The sequence below is a fragment of the Lemur catta genome, chromosome 24 (assembly GCF_020740605.2).
Source record: "Lemur catta isolate mLemCat1 chromosome 24, mLemCat1.pri, whole genome shotgun sequence".
NCBI classification, from domain to species: Eukaryota; Metazoa; Chordata; class Mammalia; order Primates; family Lemuridae; genus Lemur; species Lemur catta.
Window position 1 is genome coordinate 5,242,544 of NC_059151.1, and position 20,304 is coordinate 5,262,847.

At 46.1% G+C, this 20,304-nt stretch overlaps 1 protein-coding gene across 9 annotated transcripts in view; it reads right to left on the reverse strand.

Annotated features, from left to right (window-relative positions):
* Positions 1-1,244: 1,244 nt before the first annotated feature.
* The window catches only part of FAM13A (family with sequence similarity 13 member A), a 180,172-nt gene continuing 161,112 nt past the window's right edge, over positions 1,245-20,304 (reverse strand). For 8 of the 9 annotated variants that reach the window (XM_045536820.1, XM_045536829.1, XM_045536821.1 and 5 more), the window contains 10 exons: positions 18,500-18,713; positions 17,752-17,890; positions 17,048-17,129; positions 16,041-16,261; positions 15,336-15,419; positions 11,778-11,873; positions 10,312-10,395; positions 5,046-5,242; positions 4,042-4,143; positions 1,245-1,968 (listed from right to left, as the gene is read on the reverse strand). In XM_045536820.1, coding sequence (XP_045392776.1) covers positions 1,842-1,968; positions 4,042-4,143; positions 5,046-5,242; positions 10,312-10,395; positions 11,778-11,873; positions 15,336-15,419; positions 16,041-16,261; positions 17,048-17,129; positions 17,752-17,890; positions 18,500-18,713 — 1,346 coding nt within the window. In that variant the 3' untranslated portion in view covers positions 1,245-1,841. The remainder of the gene's footprint in view (positions 1,969-4,041; positions 4,144-5,045; positions 5,243-10,311; positions 10,396-11,777; positions 11,874-15,335; positions 15,420-16,040; positions 16,262-17,047; positions 17,130-17,751; positions 17,891-18,499; positions 18,714-20,304) is intronic. The other variant, XM_045536823.1, reaches the window with a different exon arrangement.

Genomic DNA, 20,304 nt, shown 5'->3' on the forward strand with positions numbered 1-20,304 from the left:
ATCCGGGCTGCACACATGGTTGCCAGGGAAACGCATTCGCCTTGGCAGAGCCAGAACCCACTGACTAACACGTCTTCAAGTAGGATCTGGTGTAAACAGGGCTCCCCCCGCTTCATTTGGGCTCTGTTCCATGAAGAATAGATTAGAAATTACAAAGGAAAACACAAAATTCCATACAAAATTTATTTTACTATAACTTGGGTGTTTTCTTTTATTGGATCAGACAAATTTGAGATTCCTGAATAAATCTTTTACCTTTGGCAGAAACAACAGATTTCAAAACGTTTAGTAGCTTCTTATTTATATGGAGCTTTAAAAAAAAAAACTCTGGCATATTTTTCCAAAAGAATATTCTTAAACAGATGTGCTTTAACAGTTAACTGGTAATGATTTGATTTATAGCATAGCTTATGGAAGAGAACAATTATTTTTAAAAAGACAGACCAGACATGTATTTCTTTAAAAAAAAACAAAACACAATTTTTGGTCATGTGAATGATTGATGTTCAGTTTTCAAAAATAGAAAATGTCCTAAAGTGCATCATTTTATTTATAATCTCACTCCTTGAAATTATAGCCATCTGCAATGTAAACAGTAGAGCAAAGAATTCCAAACTATACTCTTATGTACATCTGCAGGATTACGTACCGTCTTTAAAGGGTGTGGATTAAAGCCGGGGTACTTTCAACACGTGGCTCATGCTTCTATGGGATTATTTTTAAGAGCAAACGTAAAGGCCTCTTCCCCCACCCCCGACTTGCACAACTGTCAGCAGAGGGAGCTGCTGCCTCACTGAGCAACAGGAAACGCGGCTGTCAGTCCAGCCCGACCAGCAGTTTCTAAACCGACGACTGGTCAGATTCTCTTTCATTAGGACAGAAACGTGCCCCCTAAGAAGGAAACGCTCATGTCGCCGCTGGTCCTGCAGGTCTGGCTCGGGGCCCGCCTCGGTCGTGCGGACAGAATGGGGGGAAGCGACAGCACATCACAAAGTGACATCAAACACAGGGAAGAGATGTGCGATTTGGTGTCTTACATTCCCTGGTCCCTCCACAATGTCTAATATAGACAGCTTTGTGCCAGAGTCTGAAAACATAATCATCGTCATGGGTCACGCAGCATCATTTTTTCTTTTTATACATGATCTTGGACCTGGTGGGACTGAGTCTGCCTGGGCTGAGCTCTGAGCGCTGCATTCACCCACCAGGCTGGGGGTTTTAGTGCAGAATTGCTTTTTTTTTTCTTTAATTAAACCTGGTGGCATTCAGGAGGCTGAGGACACGGGCTCGCTGTCCCCCGCGGTCCCCTCCACTCAGGCTAAGAGTCGGCTGGGGCCGGCGACAGGCTGCCCGGCATTCGCTGTCCCAGGCGGCGAGAGCGGGGGGGCGTCCGGGAAGGGCTCTCAGGCTCGGCCCCAGCGCCGCTGCGACAGTCCCCCGTCCTGTGCAGCCATCCAGTCCCGGTCGGGGATGGACACGGGCCAGCAGCTGAGGGAGCCGTGAAGCCACATCCTGGGAGGGGTGGCCGCAGGCAGCGTCCCTCCGCCTGAGCGCGGGCGGGGACGGCGAGTCACACCGCGAAGGTCCCGGGAACGACCGAGGCAGCACGCGGGGCTCCAGCGTGTCCCGAGCGTGTTGTGCTCAGTGACCCAGAGAATGTTCTCGGGCTTCTCAGTGACCCGGCCGGGCAGCGCACGTTCTCTGCAGGTGACCGTGTCTAGCTGGCGACCTCTCCCCGCAGGGCGCGCGGCCATCCCCGCTTCCCCCACCCCTGGCCGGAGCCGGCGCCCAAGGCAGGACGCGGGGACAGGGCTGCCCCCGCCCCGGGAGGTCGCCGGTCCTCACGCGGACGGGGCGTCGCCGGCCCCCTTGCTGATGAGCACCTCCAGGAGCCGCAGTTTGGCCTTGATGTGCTTGTATGCGCTGTACTCCTCGGCCAGGGGAGCGCGGTCTTCCTTCTGGACGTTTCTGAGGGAAACAAAAGACAGGGGGGCGAAGGATCACTTTTTGCTTCTCCCAGATGATACCGTGCATCCGGCAAGTTGTCATCATGTGGAAACTTTGCAGTTTGTCAACCTGCAGCATCAGTGTTGCCGCGTGGCACTTGGGAGCAAGACTGGAGCTGGAGTCGGACGAGTAAAGAAAAGCTCTTTCCCCCGAAGGCACCAGGTGACTGAGTTTTTAGAGAGTTAATCTGGCGTCTTATAGAATGACATGAAGGACTAAAATGCAGAAAACTTCTCTCTGCTGTTAAGTATGAATTCACAGAGTTCCCATACACTGAAATCCCTGACTCATACTTAATGTTTTAATGAACCGTTAAATTTCTAATTAGCATTTGGTACACCCACAATTCACAGGTTTTTCAAAAACAGTTAATACTCCTACTTATTGTAAAATTAGTTCTGGAATTCAGCAGTTAGGTCATGTGATACTAATAAACCTCTATAGTCTACTGAGTAATTTTACATGCATAACATTTACATGCATAAGTGTTAATGGAGAGCTTATCATGGGTCAAGCCCTGTGCTAAGTGCTTTGTATCCGTGATCTAACGTCATCCGTATGACGCCGTGAGGAGAGGGCGCTGTTATCCCTGTTCCACACACGATGAAACCAGGACAGGGAGTCGGGCTCCCCGCAGAGTGACTGCCACTATGGGGCCGCCTCACATGTCACTGGGACATGCAAGTGCCAAACATTCAAACATAGCCTTCCTTTCCTTATTATTAAAGAGCAAATGTGGGCAAAGGAGATAGCATGGGGCTTAATTTGTTCAATGAGCTAAAAATAAAAATAAACTGGTTTTGTTCATACCCACTCTTGAATTCCAGTGGCTTCTCAGCAGGGCAGGGCACAGGTGCCTGGGAATCAGAACATCTGGCGCCGGCCCCTGCTGCACTCCTGGAGCGGATTCAGTCTCCTCAGAGACATCACACTGGAGCCAGACCTTACGATACCTCAAGTCCCCTACAGGTCAGTTTCCACCACTTACACTTTCTTAAAACTCGTGTGGGTTACAGGATGGTACTGAGTCCCTCAGATGTAGAGTGTGAATAGCGTGAGGATGATAACACAAGAAAGGATAAACAGACAAACCAAAAATATACTTCAAAAAAAGGTTGGAGGAAATGCAACAAAACATTAATCCTCATTTGTCTTTGGGTATTATTTGGGGAATTATTTATTTAATCTATTATTTTCTCAATATCCTGCAATGTGTGGGGAATGAAAAATATTTGGGTATAAAAATGTGTACATCTTGGGAAAGTCATTATAAGATCCATCCAAATCAGAGATCCTGAAAGTAAATCTGTATTAATTGAACTGAAATATATTTTAAACACCAAAGTTAATTTTTATGGTGTTTTTATATTTCTTCTTCAACTTTTAAGAAGTATAAAAGGGGAATCAAGAGAAATGATATTTACACAGTTTAAATAATTTGGATTAAAATAAAACCAATTTAAAATGATAAAACCTAACTCCAATGTAAGCAATGGAAATCTATTCCTGGTTCTATCTTTGGGCTCATGCTATGATTTTAAGCAAGACGTTCCGTGTGCGGTCACTTGTAAACCTGAAAGATTGTTTCTCAGCGTAGTGTTATATGAAATTGATTAAATTACGCCTTAAAACTCACTGGAGAGAGGTAACATCAACCAGTGGACTTACTGCTTCTCATATATATTTTTCCTTCAAACCTGGCAACTATCACCTTAAAAATCAGTAAGGCTTAGAACTTCCTTTTCCTTGTTTCTTCCTCTAGTTTCTTAAGGGGAAACAAACTCTAGTGTCATCTGAAGCTGGAAACTCAGCTTCAGGCTGCTGGTTTTCGATGAGAATTGGAGGTGACAGGTTTGGTAAATGTCAGCATTTCTTCCTGGAGGTCCACACCAATGTCCTCACCTCACTGTCAGCCTTGGCTGGGTCCCTGGGCACGACCCCAAGGACCGGGTGACAGGGAGGCTGCAGCGGAGGCCCTGTGGAGGGGGCTCATTCTGCAGTGGGGAAGGCGGGGAGGGGAAACACATGCACTACCTTCCGTTCTGTCTGAAAAAATTGTCTTCGAAATCACGAAGTTTCTTTCGAATCCTTTTCTTTTCTTCTCTCATTTCCTGAAGGTGTTCCAAGAGTTCAGGTCTAAGGAAGAGGAGAAATTTCACGAAAATTAAGTCATCAGAATTGTTGTAAATGTAGCGAATGTGCAAGTTCACAGGGGGAAGTAAATGAAAAACTGCTGAGGGCACGCGGTCCGCAGAAGCGGATGTCCCGCACCTGCTGAAAGCCCAGCGTGCTGGCAAAAGACGCAGCTTCTGGGGGCTCCTGCTACTTAGGCACTCCTGGGCCTCGTGCAGCCCCACGGCGCTCCGTCTTGTCTTTCTCTGGAGGAAAGAAATGGCGTCTGTGCTCAGCAGGTGTTCAATGACGGGCAGTGGCACAGGGAGCGCTGCCCAACGCCGTTTATACAGAGACCTTCTGGGTGTTCCTGCACGATCTCCAAAGTTCCCTCACATGACATGGACGAAGCATATAAAAAAACTGAGCCATGGCCGGGCGTGGTGGCTCACGCCTGTAATCCTAGCACTCTGGGAGGCCGAGGCGGGAGGATCGCTCAAGGTCAGGAGTTCGAGACCAGCCTGAGCAAGAGTGAGACCCCGTCTCTACTAAAAATAGAAAGAAATTAGCTGGACAACTAAAAATATATAGAAAAAATTAGCCAGGCATGGTGGCACATGCCTGTAGTCCCAGCTACTCGGGAGGCTGAGGCAGGAGGATCGCTTGAGCCCAGGAGTTTGAGGTTGCTGTGAGCGAGGCTGACGCCACGGCACTCACTCTAGCCCGGGCCACAGAGTGAGACTCTGTCTCAAAAAAAACACAAAAAACCAAAAAACAACCACTGTTTTATCCATACAGACCACCCCCCCCCCCAGGGTAGTCTACTTGTGTTTTGTGAGCCAGTTTCTTTTTAAATACAAAGGCTAAATGGTATTTAAAAATTATTTTCACCCAAACATTTCACCACCACAACCAAAATGACCTACATTGAAGCAGCGTGGAGATTCGAGAGCCCTGTGTCCTGGCTGCATTTTGACGGTATTTTGTCATCCATTGGGGAAATAAACCCATCAGCATCGTCTTCAAATTGGTCCAGAAAGCATCGTGCACTGAAGTCCATTTTCAGAGTGACTGTGAAGTCCAGTTTTGTGTTGCTGTCGTCTTCCGACCCCTCCTCTTCTTCCTGGAGGTACAGAAACCCCAGTAAAAATCTGGTCACTTCGTGGGGCAGTCTTTCATTACAAGTATCCTCTCAAAATCATTTAAGTATCCAGACACCATGTAGTTTCTTCTCTACATTGAGCAACACATATGGATATGGGGTACGTATATTATTGAACATATATACACATTTAATAACAAACGCTAAACTCAATAGGGAAAACAGACTATAAACCTATTAAAATGAGAGTACAGCGTGATTAACAGTGGTCAAGGCCAAGGATAGGATGGAACAATCATCGTAATTTATGCCCTAAATCAAATGAACCAAAAGAATCTAGAAATTTCCAGCACTGACAGTACAAAACAAAATCCTCCACCAGTAGTCAGTGCTTTAAAGGATTCTACTTGTGCATCTCAGAAGATATTTTTCATTAGGTTTCTGAACATTTTCTGAAATCAAACAATAGAGCCATTCTATTTAAGAGTTGAGACTAGAAAATATTTTGTGGTTGCTTAATGTACAAAATTTTAGAGAAGACTGAAATGTTCCTATTCCCGTGATTGAAATCATAAAATCTGTAAGCTTTTTCAAGGAATTTCTAAGGGCCGTGACTGTATTTTTCAACATTCAAGATTCTAAGAAAAGCACAATCCTCTGTCTTGATAATGCAAATGGAAAAACAATGAAGTCAACCTAGTATTTCTTAGTGCCAATTTAAAGGTAGGTAAGCCTAAGGAAGAAATAATACCAGAGTGTGAAAGATTTCAAAAGATGTAATTTACTGCCAAAATGTAGTCAGAGCAGAGAGAATATCTTAAAAAATTTAAGAATTGGTTAAGAGTAATAGCTACACGAACAACAGTAAGTATAACATCGGTTACTGCAGTTAACCCAGTGGCTTCGGTTCCAAGGCAGCAAACGCATCCTGGGGCAGAGTAGTTGCCACTAGAGGTCAGAGTACAAGTACACAAACTGCACCTGGAGGATTTTCTAACTGTAAATTTTAGTATGTTTATAATGGTGCCTCTTTAGAAAAATAAAGTGACTAAACAAGCAAGCAAATGAAGCAAAACAAAAACGGACTATTATATAATTAAAAGAAAAGTACTGTAATGAAGGTAAAATTGGCAAAAGTTAGCCGGCTTTTCCAGATCGTCTCAGCTGTGACTTCAGATCTTCAGTCTCTTTCCTTGGTCCACAGAAGTAAATGCCTCAGTAATAGATTTTTCAATTTAAATTATTAAAAAATATTTTAAAATTCAGAGTAAAACTGACTTTTTAAATGATTTTAAAGTTTCTCTTTTTTTGAAAGAGGAAGTAACAGTTCTCATCTCTGTAGTTTTTATAAAAATTGAGATACTACATGTCAAGTACCTGATAAGGCACGTGGCACACGGATCGTGCGCATCCGTGCTCTGTTCTCCCTCCTCCTCCTCCCCCTCGCCTGGAGGAGGGAGACCAGGAAGAACCAGCTGCCTGTAAACCCGATGGCGGGAGGAATCTGGGCCCGTTCACTGCTGTCTCCAGAGCTTGGCCAATGCCTACATATAGTAGGTGGTCAAAAAATGTCTGTTACGCAGTCTAGTAACTCAGTTTTAAAAGAGAACTTCAAGCTGGGAGGAGACACGTGCCGAATGGAGTTACAGATGAGAACTTAACTACTTCAATGTCATCAGGTATCCAGGGTCTTATCAATCGTATCCTAAAGTCCTGAGATCACTTAAAACTGTGAAAATGTGCCTTGTGCATACTGAGCACTCAATGTTTGTGAGATAAACCTAACAGAATTACTCTCAGTAACCTTTGAGAATCATGGGAAAAAAGCGAAATAGCAAAAATAAATCTTTCAGTAAGACCCCAGTTGTAAGTGCTGTGGATCGGGGCGGATTCGACACAGCACACGAGCACTGGGAAAGGGTCAGGGACCAGCGGGCAAGCGCTGGCTCCTTCAGAGCAAATCATGGAAACTATTTTTCCTCTCTTGATAGAACTGATACAATATCTGGGTTTCGATAAAGAACCAGGTGGGCAGACCGATGAGAGGAAAGCGGGCTGCGGAGGACTCGGGGTTGACCTGAAGCTGATGGGAGGTCACAGCAGGTCCTCGCCTGACCCTGCCTCACTCAATATTAGTGAGTCAATAGGACAAAGACACCAAAGGCACCTTCACAAAATGTGCAGATAGTAAGTGGGTAGGGATAGCTGGTAATGCCAGAACACAAAATCTAGACTTAATCATTTCATAAGGCTGAAGCAGAAGTGTAAAAAGCAACAAATTGGAAAAATTCAAGGTCCCGTCATTAGGTTAGGAAGAAGAAAAGCTGGACCCACTGACAGCAAGCGGCCCGTGGAAGAGGAAGCTGGGGCCGCACGAGTCCATGGCGTGAGTCAACCATGACACAGGGCCGTGAGCAGTTCTCCCCTGGGGACGTCGGCAATGTCTGGGAACATTGTTGCTTGTTGCAACTGGGGAGGGGTGGTGGTGGCACACGACCGGCATCCAGTGGGGGGAGGCCAGGGGTGATGGACAGTGCCCCACGACAGTTGTCTGGCCCCAGTGCCCGCGGTGGAGACACCTGCCCTACGGCCCTAAAGAGAACTCCCAACACCCCGACAGTGACAGTGCCCGGGCAAGACGCTGGCGAAATGCAAAGGCCGCAGCCGCCCAGATCGAGATAAGGACGAGTCCTTAGTTCACTGTCCTGGTCAAACCACAGATAGAATAGTGTCCCGTTCTGGGTGTGAGTTCTAAGAGGGACACAGGTACACTGGGGTGTGGGCACACAGCTGAGGAACGGTAGGAGGAACTCGGAGAAGAGATTTTCACAGGGGGGGGGTGGGAGTGGGCGGGCGGGGCCCTCGCTCCACGCTGCTCCGGAGGGCAGACCTGAGCCCACCGGATACGATGTAACAAGCTGATAATAACTATCAGTGTTATAATTACAACTATTTTCGTTGTGATATTTTATATTTATCAGACATATATTCTAAAATTGCATATTATGTAATTATGTTGTATTTTATAACTTAAAAAGATAATCGTAAAATACCACAAAATAAGCTTTTAGCTATCATTGAGACTCAGCCCATGTCATGAGCAATCTTACTCTCCCTACTGCTGTGCGCTTTTCAAGCCTGAGGATGGAGTATCTTCCTAGGGACAGTGTCTCTATCCCCTCAGAGAAGTTTTACAGAGGATTCTTATGTTAGACAGGAGAACTGGCTAGATCATCTCTAGGTGTCTGGGTTGGAAGATCTAGGGCTTCAGAACTTGAGCGGGGTCTCTTTCAGACACGGCCAGTCCCCTCCCATAAGCATTTCAAACAAGGGGTGAGTTTTAAAGAAACCACTAAGATACAATCTTCTTATCTGCACACACCCAGTTCTAAGCTGTATCAGAAATGCCAAAAATTAGTAGAGTCCAAATACATCCTAGTAAGCCCAGCCAGTTGGAACAAAATGAATCAAAAGACAGCATTGTTTACAAAAGCAATGTAATCACTGCAAAATTATCTGAAATTTTGACCATTACGTGGGCCAGTAGACAAGCCACGGCCAAAATATACTTGTGGGAAAAAAAAAACAAGCTAAAGGATAATGGGAACAATGTCCTCTTCTAAAAAGAGCACTGTTAGGATATCTTCAATTCATTTACTGATGCAATTATTGTCATATTTTTGTATTCAAGAATTCATTTTATCTAGTAACAGTTTTGTTGCATGCTAAGAGAAACATGCTAATTTCTATACACACAATTACCCAAATTTCTTCAATTATGATGGCTTAATTCTTGTGTGAAATTACCAGCTAGATAAAAATTGTCTTCTTTCACCAACATCAAGGCTTACTGTAAGAAAACAGCTCTAAAGTTTTAAGACACAATATAGCATGCTGGCACAAATTTCCCAATACCACGTTTAGAGCATTTTTGTAAAACAAGTTCTATTAAAAATAATATGAACAGTGAACACAGTCACTGCCTAATACCTTAAAATTAGTATATGAAGTATGTGAGATCCCTAAAGGTAAGAAAAGGAATAGAGTAAATAAAAACACTCTGCAATGTGTGCATCTTACCACAAGCAAGAAAATTGGTGTCTCTCAGCAGAGAAGCCCCCATATTCTGAAATAATCATTCCTAACTACAGTAAATAAATGACCCTCAGGCTTGAAACTGTCACAGAAACATACGAACTGAAACTCTTAAAACTCACTTCTGCTTTGGGTTTAATTCCCATCTTGGAACTAAATAACTGCTAAAGAAAAAAAAATAAATGTTTGCCTTTGATTTTTTATCTCTAGAGTCCCATATAGGCAGTCCAGTTTGTTTTACTCTTCCAGAAACAAAAACATGAGAGAGGCTGAACCTAGTACAGGCCAACTAGGGCCCCGCAGAGACACACTGATCTATGGGCACAGATTACCCCCCTGTTCTAGCAACAGTAGCCACTGATGACAAGGATTATCTGTACAAAATCCATAATTACTACTGGAAAAAAATCAGGGCACATATTCTAGTGACTGCCGGTTACAGCATCATATTCACAGAGTAAGAACAGATTATAAAATTAGCCCTGAGGACTAAATGTGCCAGAGCAAAGCCAAGAGGAAGGGAGAATGGGTGAAACTGCACCACAGATCTGCCGAAGACTACTAAGGCATTTGTCTTTAAAATTATAGTTTTTCATTGCATGTTACAGATACTTTGTTAATTTTGATTTGAGGTTTTTTTTTTTAAGTTGGTCCAATGAGCTAATTCCAGATTTTGCAATATAGACAATCCACTCCCCAAATAGGGAAAACAAAAACCAAACAAAAAACAGTGTGGGAAACAAAATCAAACAAAATAACCATTCCTGAACATAAAGTAAAAACAAAACAAGAAAGAGAGGGAAGTGAAACTCAGGCAACCAGCCGGTCTATGATATAAACAAAAGGGGACTGTTCAAAACTGGTCACACGCAGCTGCTGACTTTTAGGGAATCTACAAGGAGCCTCACGGAGGGGCCGGGTCCCAGGCCCTTTCCGCTCACGGGAGAGAGGGAGGCGGCAGATTTAGCAGCCAGTTAGCAGCTAGAGCTCTTCACCTTTATCTCCTTGAAGAAGGAAGCAGTTTCGCCCTCGATGATTGGCTGCAGCAAAGGGCTTCTCCGCTTGCTGGAGGGGGAGCCCTGCGACAGGTGGTAACAAGGAGGTTACGTTCCAACTCGTTCCCCTTCCCCCCAGCTCTCGGCTCCTCTGACCTCATCCGTGTTTACAACCGTCTTTTAACTTCATACTCTAACCCCTCCCGGCCAGACACTCCCAGGACAGCCTGAAACAACACAAGTTCTTTTCTAGGGTGCTGCTTCCCTTTCGGGCCCCAAATCCGGGGGACACGGTGGAGCAAGCAGAGCACACGGCCGGCCGTGTTGAGGACACCCGAGGAGAAACGCCCCCTCCCTCCCCGGGCACGGTAACTACAGGAAGGCTTTGGCCGTGACAAACTAAGGAGAGTGACGTTAACTCCAAGAGCAACACCAGGGTCATCTGCCTTCTCTGTAGTACCCTGACCCTATTTAGGGACACTAAGGTTTCCTAACTAGAGAATGACAATGATTCTTTGATTTAATCCCTTTATTTGTTAGTTCAGTTTATTCTGCAAGATGTTTCCAGAAGAGTAGCTTTCTTCCAATACACCTGCCTCGGGTCCACAGACCTTCCCTTCGGCATTAAAACAAGGTCACTGTTAGAGGAAACGTAAAGGCCACATCCTAGGTGGGCCTGGAACTAAGCCGGGAGCTTTAAGGCAGGGCCAGGCAGGAGCCGCAGCTAAAATCAATGTGCATTTCAACCGCGACAGCAAAGTGAGGTCGCCTCTGCTCATTAAAAAGCCAATAAGCCAGCTGAGATGAGAGTAAAGAACCAGAGGCAAAGTTTCCCCGAGAGACGGACAAGGGGCATTGCCACCTGTCACACGCCGGGGTGGACACCAAGACTGGGAGAGGAAGGAGGACAGGGGCCGGACTGAATTTCCCGTAGCTGAAGGCAAGTGGCTGCTCCTTGCTCTTGACAAAGTCAAGTTCCAGGGGCCAAGAGTAGCTGTGTCCAAGGACGGTGGCCACTGACGGCAACTGCTCAGTTATCAGCCTCCCTCCCTAGACCTTCCCACGCCCTCCAAGAAGAGCGGCCTGCCTGTCCCTTGAGCACCTCAGAGGATTTCTCCCTGGGTGCGACTCCCAAGGGAGTTACCCCCTGCTCGCCTGGGGAGAGACTGACAGGGGACCTCGGGCCAGAGGGGCGCTCTCTGGGGTGGAGAGGCCTGGAGCAGGGGGCCCTGTCCCCGGCCAGCGCACGTCAGATGGATGTATACAGCCCAAGCATGTCTCCCAGAAGGGAAACATTCTATCAGCTTTAGATTTGCTCATTTTTGGCAAGTTTTTGATAAAGTTTTCATTCCTCAAGCTTGTGGGTCATGGATATGGTGACTGATTCGGCTGTGAAAGCCTGTTCTTTAACGAGGAAGCTGTTGATCCATCCAGGGCCCAGTCACGGCGAAAGGCGCTGTACTCACAATGATGGGTATGGTGTTGGCTCGGGACAGGATCTGCTTCACCAGCCGGTACCTGTCGTACAGCGGCTTCATGACCTGACGCTCGTTCTTTGTGACCTGAAACACAAGGACAAGAGAGCTGAGCGCGGGGTCCCGGGACCACGCCGCCAGCTGTGCCGGCCTGCTTCCGGCCCTTCTGCTCCAGACGATGCAACTTCAGTCCTCCCAGGCTCACAAAACTTACTCAAACTGACAATATTATTTATTCAGTAAATATTAAAAATACCTACTTCGGCCGATGGTCAGTGGAAACCGCTTAATTGTAATATGGCTTTTTCTAAATCACAACTATGGTCGCTCTTAGATCTCTGCTTAAAACTCAAGGTTCAGCGTTCCCAGATTACCATTTTCTGGGTCCAGGAAAGAAGAAAGTGTGCATTTCTATTAGAATACTTACCATGCAGTTCTGTAATCAAGTTCTTATATTTCCTTGTCTTTCTCCCCCATGAAATTGTTGTGTTTTTAAAGCCAAGATTCTGGCAAACAGGTATTCAAGGAACATTTGATGAAAAATACGTGAATGGATTTATCTGTGTGTTCCTAAAAGCTGGCACAGAGCTCAAAAATATTTAGAGGACCGATTCTCCAAGCAGTGGGGAGAAGTCAAGCCCCACTCCCTGGTCTAGTATTGTAAGTCCCTCGTCATCTATTGGCCGCTTTTCTCCTTCCCTTCATACCTCAAGCTCTAGAAATAAACTAGGTCATCTCATACCTCCTTGTCTAACTCCCTCTGCCCTGAAACGGCTTCCTCTGTGCTCTTTTGTTTGGCAAATGCCACATCAAGAGCCACCTCTCTGTGCAGACTTCTTCTAACATCCCCCATTCTGGGGACTTACTCATTTTCTCATTTGTGTCGCTGCCACACTCTGTGTGTACCCTGTAACTTCATAAACACCTTCACACTCCATAGAAACTATTTGTTGACACACCTGTCTCCTCCTTTAGATCATGGCCTCTTGAGAGCACGAGTTTATGTTTTTGTATCCCTAGTAACTGTTTCAGTGCCTGACATAATGGAAATATCCATAAGGATTTGTGAAATGAGTGAATATTTCAAACATAAATAGGTATGCCCGATTCACAGGTATGCAGACATTTCCTTTGGTTATTTAAATGGGGAACGACATGGACTATCTTTGTTTCGAGTTAGCCATTTGTCTTCCATGTTCTATTACCATTCTGTACATCGTAAGGTAAGAGTACCTTAGAGGTAAGGAAGGGCGTGTACTATTAGCTTTGGCCATTCCTCCTATGGGTATTTTGGGCTTTCAGTTTCAAAGACAGCTCTGGATTATGTATAAATGGATGATCCTTTGTTGCCTTTTGTATCTGCCTGTTGTAAAGTGATCAACAGTGAAACCCTTTAGATAAACTTCACAAGTTAGGATAGCACACTGCCATCGTGCAAAACATTTTGTGGATTTTTCTGTCATTACCAATAATGATAATGACCTTTTATTTCTATCTTTTCCATTATCACAATACTAAAGGGCAACTGGCATTTTCCTGCTTCTACTATCTACCGTACTAAAAAGAGTTTTAAAGTTGGTATTTCATTAAAAATGACTGTCAAAACTGGAAGGGAACTCAAATTATTTTATATGAGGACAACTGAGGACCAAACCACAGGTGTAGGTTACCACTACATAACTACTACAATGGCTAAAATGAGAAGACAATGTCAAGTGTCTGCAAGAATGTTGATCAACTGGAACTCTCTCTCACTGCTGCTAAGGGTGGAACATTTTGGAAAACTATTTGGTAGTATCTTTTAAAGCTGCACTTAGGACTCATCAATTCCACTCTTAAGTATATACCAAACAAATGTGGCCTTACGCTCACCAAAAGACACATATAAGAATGTTCATGGCAGCGCTACTCACAATAGCCCCAAACTGGAAACCACCCGCATGCCCATCAACAACAGAATAGATAAGGCATGTTCTGCACATACTACACAGCAATGAGGACGGATGAACCACAGCTGTATGTAACATCACAGACTGATCTTAATAACAAAGCCAGGTAAAATAAGCCAGACACACAAAAATACATACTGTAAGATTCTACTTACGTAAAGGTCAAAAGTAAGAAAACAAATCTACAGTGTTAGAAGTCAAGATGGTGGTTTTCCTGGGTGGGACCGAGAGTCACTTCCGGGAGGGAACGTGAGGAGGGCTTCCAGCTTCCGGAGAAGTGGCAACATTTTGTTTTTTTGATCTGGGTGCTGGTTACCTGAGTTTGTTTACTTTTTGAAATTTCATCAAGACTTATAATGGGGGCTCTTTTCTGTACTTATACAGGTTGAGCAGCTCAAATCTGAAAATCTGAAATGCTTAAAAATCTGAAACCTTCTGATTGCTGACGTGATGCTCAAAGGAAATGCTCATTGGAGCACTTCCAATTTGGGATGCCCAACCTGTAATTGAACAAAAGTTCAACGATAGCAACAGATAAGCTTGAGGAACAGAAACAAAGCGACTTGTACAATGTCACACATAAAAGGACAAGATTTAGGACTGGAACACATGAAATAATTTTTTCAATACAACATGTATCTATTAAATATGTTGCCTACTGTGGAGAAGGGGCTTATCTCTGTTAAAATAAGTTTACTTCTCCCTCTGCAAGTTCTGGATACTCCAGTAGAGAAGGACAATGTTTCACAATGTGAAACTCCAGAGCATTTACTATTTGGTTTGATGCCTTTAAAAAAATCTAATACAAAACTTGGCTAAAACATGAACGTTATCCCAGAGTGTCAGTATTTTTCCACTGCAGGGACAGGCCAGCAAAATCAATCATCATCAGTTCCAGCATTTTATTATTTTTTTTTAAGTTTAAACCTGGTACTTCAGCACCAAACTGCCATGGAGGATGCTTTCTACAGATAGTTACCGGGCACCTGTCATGTATGCGGTCTTGTGCTAGAGGCTGAGGCTGAGGGTCACTGCTGGGTGAACAATGCCCAGAATCCTTCTTTATTTAAAAGAACATATTTTAGATGAAAAGACTATATCCATTGTATAGCTATGGCTGAGAGTGGAAAAGAGATTAAAAAATTCATCTGTAAACCTAAACGCTTCCTTATACCTTCTTTTAAGAATTTTTTTTGTGTTCTTGATAACATTCTGAACAGAAGGTTATTAAAAGTCACTGCCGAGCAGGATGTCTGATTACAGGCTCCTCCAGGAAGACAGCAGAAGCCTTTTATGCTCACTCCAGGGCTCTGTGCACCTTACACTCCAACCCCCTGACCTTTCCCACCTTAAAGCAGTATACGAATGACTAAATTTTAGGTGCAAACTAATTTTTCGCTGGAGCTCAATGAAGTTCAGAGTCTACCAGGTAAGCCTTCCGAAAGCTTAGTCATTGTGTAAATATATAGTCACCTCCTTTTATTCCAAAAGTAAAGACAGCAAACATTAGAGAACCCCATTTGCAAGATACTGAACACAGAAAATCTGTTTATAAAGCCCGGTAATTGACCACGATCAGAAAATTCAGCACGTCACATACCGGCCGGCCGTGAATGCTCTCGTAATGTAACAGGGCTTTCTGCAGGGCCACTTTCTCATTAGCAATTTGGTCTTTGGTCATATCCTGTATAAACACAGGGACAGAGAAGTGAAAGAGAAGGAAAACATTTGTGAATACTCCAACTTCTTTATGTAAACAAATCTACCAAAGCATGTCAAACAGAATCCTCTTACAACAGCTCCTCTAGCTCTATCCAAAGTTCACTTCGGAATGAGCTCTTCCCGAGCTCTTGCTGGCAACGTGGCAACACCGCAGAGCCACCGTAACTGCTGGATCTCCCACGCAGCCGCAAAGCCACGCTCAACAGTGAGGTGAGCACGGCTGTCAGGCACATGGGGCTCAGCCTGATGGCTCAAGCCATGACCACAGGTTACACAGTCCCCAGGGTTTGTCTATAATTCTTCTACGTCAGGGAGTCACCAAACCAGTGAATTGCACGTTCATTCTGCAATATATATAAAACACCAGAGTTTTCTGCTTTCAATCTATAGTCAAAAACCAAAGTACCCATAGTTGACACACTGCAGTTGTTTCATCTGCCTCTCCAGACACGTACAAGTGTGACAGGTTTACAAAGGCATCACCTGCCCATGGGGAAGCGTGCAGCGTGCCCATATTTCTCCCACGTGGACTCGAAAGGCTTAGGACCAGCAGTTACTTGGGGATGTCACGGAACCATCGCACCTTAATGTCCTCAGGACGGCTGGACTCCGCTCGCTTCTCCTGGAGCTTCCTCTGGATCGACTCCAGCGTGGCTTCGATGCTGGGCTTTGTTGCTTTGTCTGCCAGCTCTTGCTTCTTCTCATCTTCCTTCTCGAGTTGGGAACCAAAACTCTTGGGGAGGGTGTTGCTTCGCTGCCGCATCCTGGGAGTTAGGTCCTCTTCCGATATCTTGAGTTTTGACTCTAGTAGAGAAGATTTGGGGGCAGAGGCATATGAGAATTGATGTCTGCTGAACACAAATTGTTTTCCTGTGGTGTCAGTAACTGCTCAGTCCTGTCATTTTTCAGAGAGTATCTAATTACTGTATCAGAAGAAATCCCCGAGTTATTATGTAAAACCTGAGATAATGATAACGTCTTCCTGGATTATGTGGAAAATTTCCCTAACCCTAACTCCTGAGAAAGCTTTGGCTATTTACCATCCGTGCTCTGTGTGTTGTTCCCAGAGTGTGGCAAATGCCTTTCCACACTTCTTCCCTAAGTTCTTAAAGGTATTTACTAATCTAATGCCTAACCACTGGCTGGCTTTTCCTATATGACTTATATGCCTCATTTTGAAATTATTTTTATTTTGTATTCTATTTGGTTGTTTCAATAACTCAATCTCTTAAAGGACAGCAAGCTGTTCGAGTGACAGGGCCAAACCCTTTTCAGATTCATCTCTGTGTCTGTATGTTTGCTCCTAACACACCAGCAAATGAAGCCTTGGATTCAACACATGCTTAAAACGTGTTGACTTGAAAGCACTCTTCTACTAGTGATCTAGGGAAATGAAGAAATGCTGCGGAATTTGCATCTTCGCTGATCTAGATGCCCCATGACTGAGGCCACAGCGAGACACAGGCAAGTGACCACCCTGAATTACTGCGGACACGGGGAAGCACCTCCAAGGAAGCGGGGACACCTTAGCAGTGGCACCGGCACGAGGGAGGTGACGGGTTCTGGCCGCAGGGGCAGAACTTCACCCACCTTTCAGTTGTTTCCGGAATTTGGCAAGGTCGTTTGTCCACTTCAGAACCTCCGGATTGGCCGCTTTGTCGCTGTGGGAAGGCTGAGAAAAGGAAGTCCAGAGTCAACGTTTTGCAACTGGGGCAGGGAAAAAAAGAAGCGTTTGATCATTTTTGTTTTAAATAGGAAGGAAAAGTTGAGTCCTGTCAGAATAAGGAACCGTGATCAATGGTACAAATGTCCTAAGTGTAATTCACTATCCTTCTCTAATACGGTTATTTTTGATACTTTCACGGAATTCCTCAGAGGCAAAATGCCGGATTTTTCCGATCAGGAACCCCTGGCAGGGCCGTGGCTCCACCATTCGCCGAGCCCAGCCTGTCGGGCTAAGGGACTTAAGGCGGCGATGGCGGTTGGCACCACCACCACCGTGACACCCGCCTTCCCGCCACTCCGCAGCGGAGGGTGCAGTGAGCTCAGCGCTGATGACATTCTGGAGATAACGCTGAACGCAGGTCCGGCCAGACTACAGATCTCACTCGACAGTTGGTTTCCGTTCTTGCTCGCTGGCGATTTATGAAACGTAGACTTGACCTGCCCGTGTCCTAGCACGGGCAGCAGTTGCTGGTCGGGTTCTCCGCCCTTCGGCTCTGCGACTCCCTGGAGCCCTCCGTCCCCCTTTGGTCGCTCCCCGCGACAGGCCAGGCCGGCGGGAGGTCACTCACCCGGTACTTGCGCTCCTCTTCGAATCTGTCCTCGAACTTGCGGATCTTCTTCTTGAGGCTCTGAATCCTGCGCGTGAGCTGGGCCGGCGTCAGGTCCTCCTGCTCGTCCTCGTAGGACCCCAGGGAGGAGCTTCGCCGCCTGCAGGGACACGGCGGGTCAGCCGCCTGCGAGCGACCCCACGAGCGGTCACCGCCTGCTGGGGGCGCTGTGGGGGGGGAGGAGGGGAGAGGGGAGAGGGGGGGAGGGGGAGGAGGAGGAGGAGGGGAAGGGGGAGGAGGGGGGAGGAGGGAGGAGGGGAAGGGGAGGAGGGAGGAGGGGGGAGGGGAGAGGGGGGGAGGGGGAGGGGGACAAAACAGCCTCCACCCTCTTGAATAGAAGAAGTTGCCAGATTCATTTGGCGACTTTGAGCTCTCCAGGGCCCACCTGTTAAGGACGCCTGACCTTCCCGAGCTCACGTTCACGACTAGCAAAGGCAGGGCTGAATGTCTACCTTTGCTTTGGGCCTAGAAGCTAAATTCGACAGGTCTGGAAAGAGGGTGCTGAGAAAATTCCACGCGGGAGACCGCAGCTGGGCCACAGCGCAACGAACAGCCGCAACACGGCCCGTGCACCGGGACGGAGAATCTCACAGGTTTCTCCCCGGACTCACGACTTCGTTTTTAGAAAGTGACTGGCCGGCAGCGCCATCCCTGTCTTTCCTGACGCCGTGGGGATGCGGCATTTTCTCACCAGCAGCAGGGAACACACCTCATGAAAGAGTGGGAGTTTGGGGGGGAAGGAGGCACTTCCGTGTCGTCCAGGTATTGCCGACTCTGCCCGTAGGGGTAGAAGCGAGGGGACAGCATGGGGTCGCTGTCCCCGTCCAGCAGCTGACGGATCAGCCGCCCGGCCTGCGGGGACAGGCGGGCTTCGTCAGGGTCGACGCTCCCCCTGTGCCAGGAGGACAAGGCGGGGATGGGCTCTGGAAAGCAAGGGGGTCAGAGGTCAGACGTGTTCTCTAAAGCACACCTGTTTCCCAGGTGTCCCGAATGCTTTAGGGAGCTGCCCACCGAATGGCTTCCCACTTCAGAGCTAAGGTCCCCCCGGGGACACTGTGCCTCAGCTGAAATCACCGACCCGGCTGACAGCCCTCGTCTACTTTTCCTGTCCGTCCTCACTTGCTTTCACAGGGCATTGGCTAGGCCTGCCCTGAGGGACAGCCCTGAAGGTCGTGAGCCCAGCAGATGAGTGACAACAACTTTTCCACGTGAGGACATTACTGAAAATAAAAGCAAGCGTGTCAGGGAGGGAGATGTTTGGTATCGTGAATACACATCCTTCAAAACAACGAAGGATTCAGGCTACGGAATCACATCAATCTTGTGAGAGCCTGTTGAGTCAGGAGTTTGCGGCTTTCTTTCGGGTCAGCGGGTAGGCTGCTGTGTGTGCCTCTGCTTAGTGCGCTGGGATCAGCACGCTTTGCACCCGCAACTTCAGAAGCCGCTCACGACTACAGTTAGAGTCAGATGCTACATAAATTAGCCAAGAGACAAAAGAATGCCTTACAAAGGACAAATCTGCACAAATTATTTTAGACGATCTGTAAGAGAAAAACAAATGCAGCACAAAACCCTGACCTGTCATTTTGGGAGAAAAGGGGGCGATGTTTAAATCTACTTGCTGCAAGACCCACCTCCGTATATACCTTCCCATATTCAAAAATCCCATCTAAAAGATTTTAAAGATAGATCCCAAATGATCTAGGGTGTTTCATTTGTAATACTTTGCATTAAAAAAAACAGTTATGCCTTAAATCCAATGCCTTGAAACCCCAAGAGCTGGGACTAGAAGCAAAGTCTCCTGACTTCCAGATATGTGCTTCATTTACAATGTGCCAAGTGCTTGTATAATAGTGACGACTGTCTGAGATTTCTGCAGACCCCACAGTCTAATAGAGAAGATAAGCACATTAATTAAAAAAAAAATTTAGCCTCATATGGAATGAGGCTCACAGGTTCTCAAAATTTCAAGAGAACCAAGTTATTTGGGAACACAGACGATAATATTTTGAAAAAATGAAAGCAGTGTTAAAGACAGATTCTTATCTAATGAGGCTCAAAAAGTGGCAGAGAATGTGTTGGTAGATAGACTTGGCTAAAGCTGGAGACGAACAGGAGGTGTTTCATCATTTGTGCTAACACTACCAGTCTGCTCCTCCTAAGCGGTGGGGCTCAGGCATGAGCAGCTCAGAGCTGCCAACATAAGAGAATAAAGAGTGGACCGAGAGGTGGGGTAAGGAGGGAGTAAGTGGAAAGTAACTCCTAGGAAAAAAACCCAAAAAACGTAGTGTTCAGTTGTAGAAAATGGAACTATTCAAGTGACCAGGCTGCATCTTCTCCTCCATGGGATTACATAAGACAGCAGGAATTTTCTGCAAGTACTAAAATTAACTGAGCCAGGGAAAGGGTTAAGGTGGCTTGCACAGTAATGCAGGAGGCAATAACCTGCCAAATTTCGGCAATGGGAGCAAAACAACGGGGAGGGCACGCAGGACAGAGGGCTTTGGCAAGACG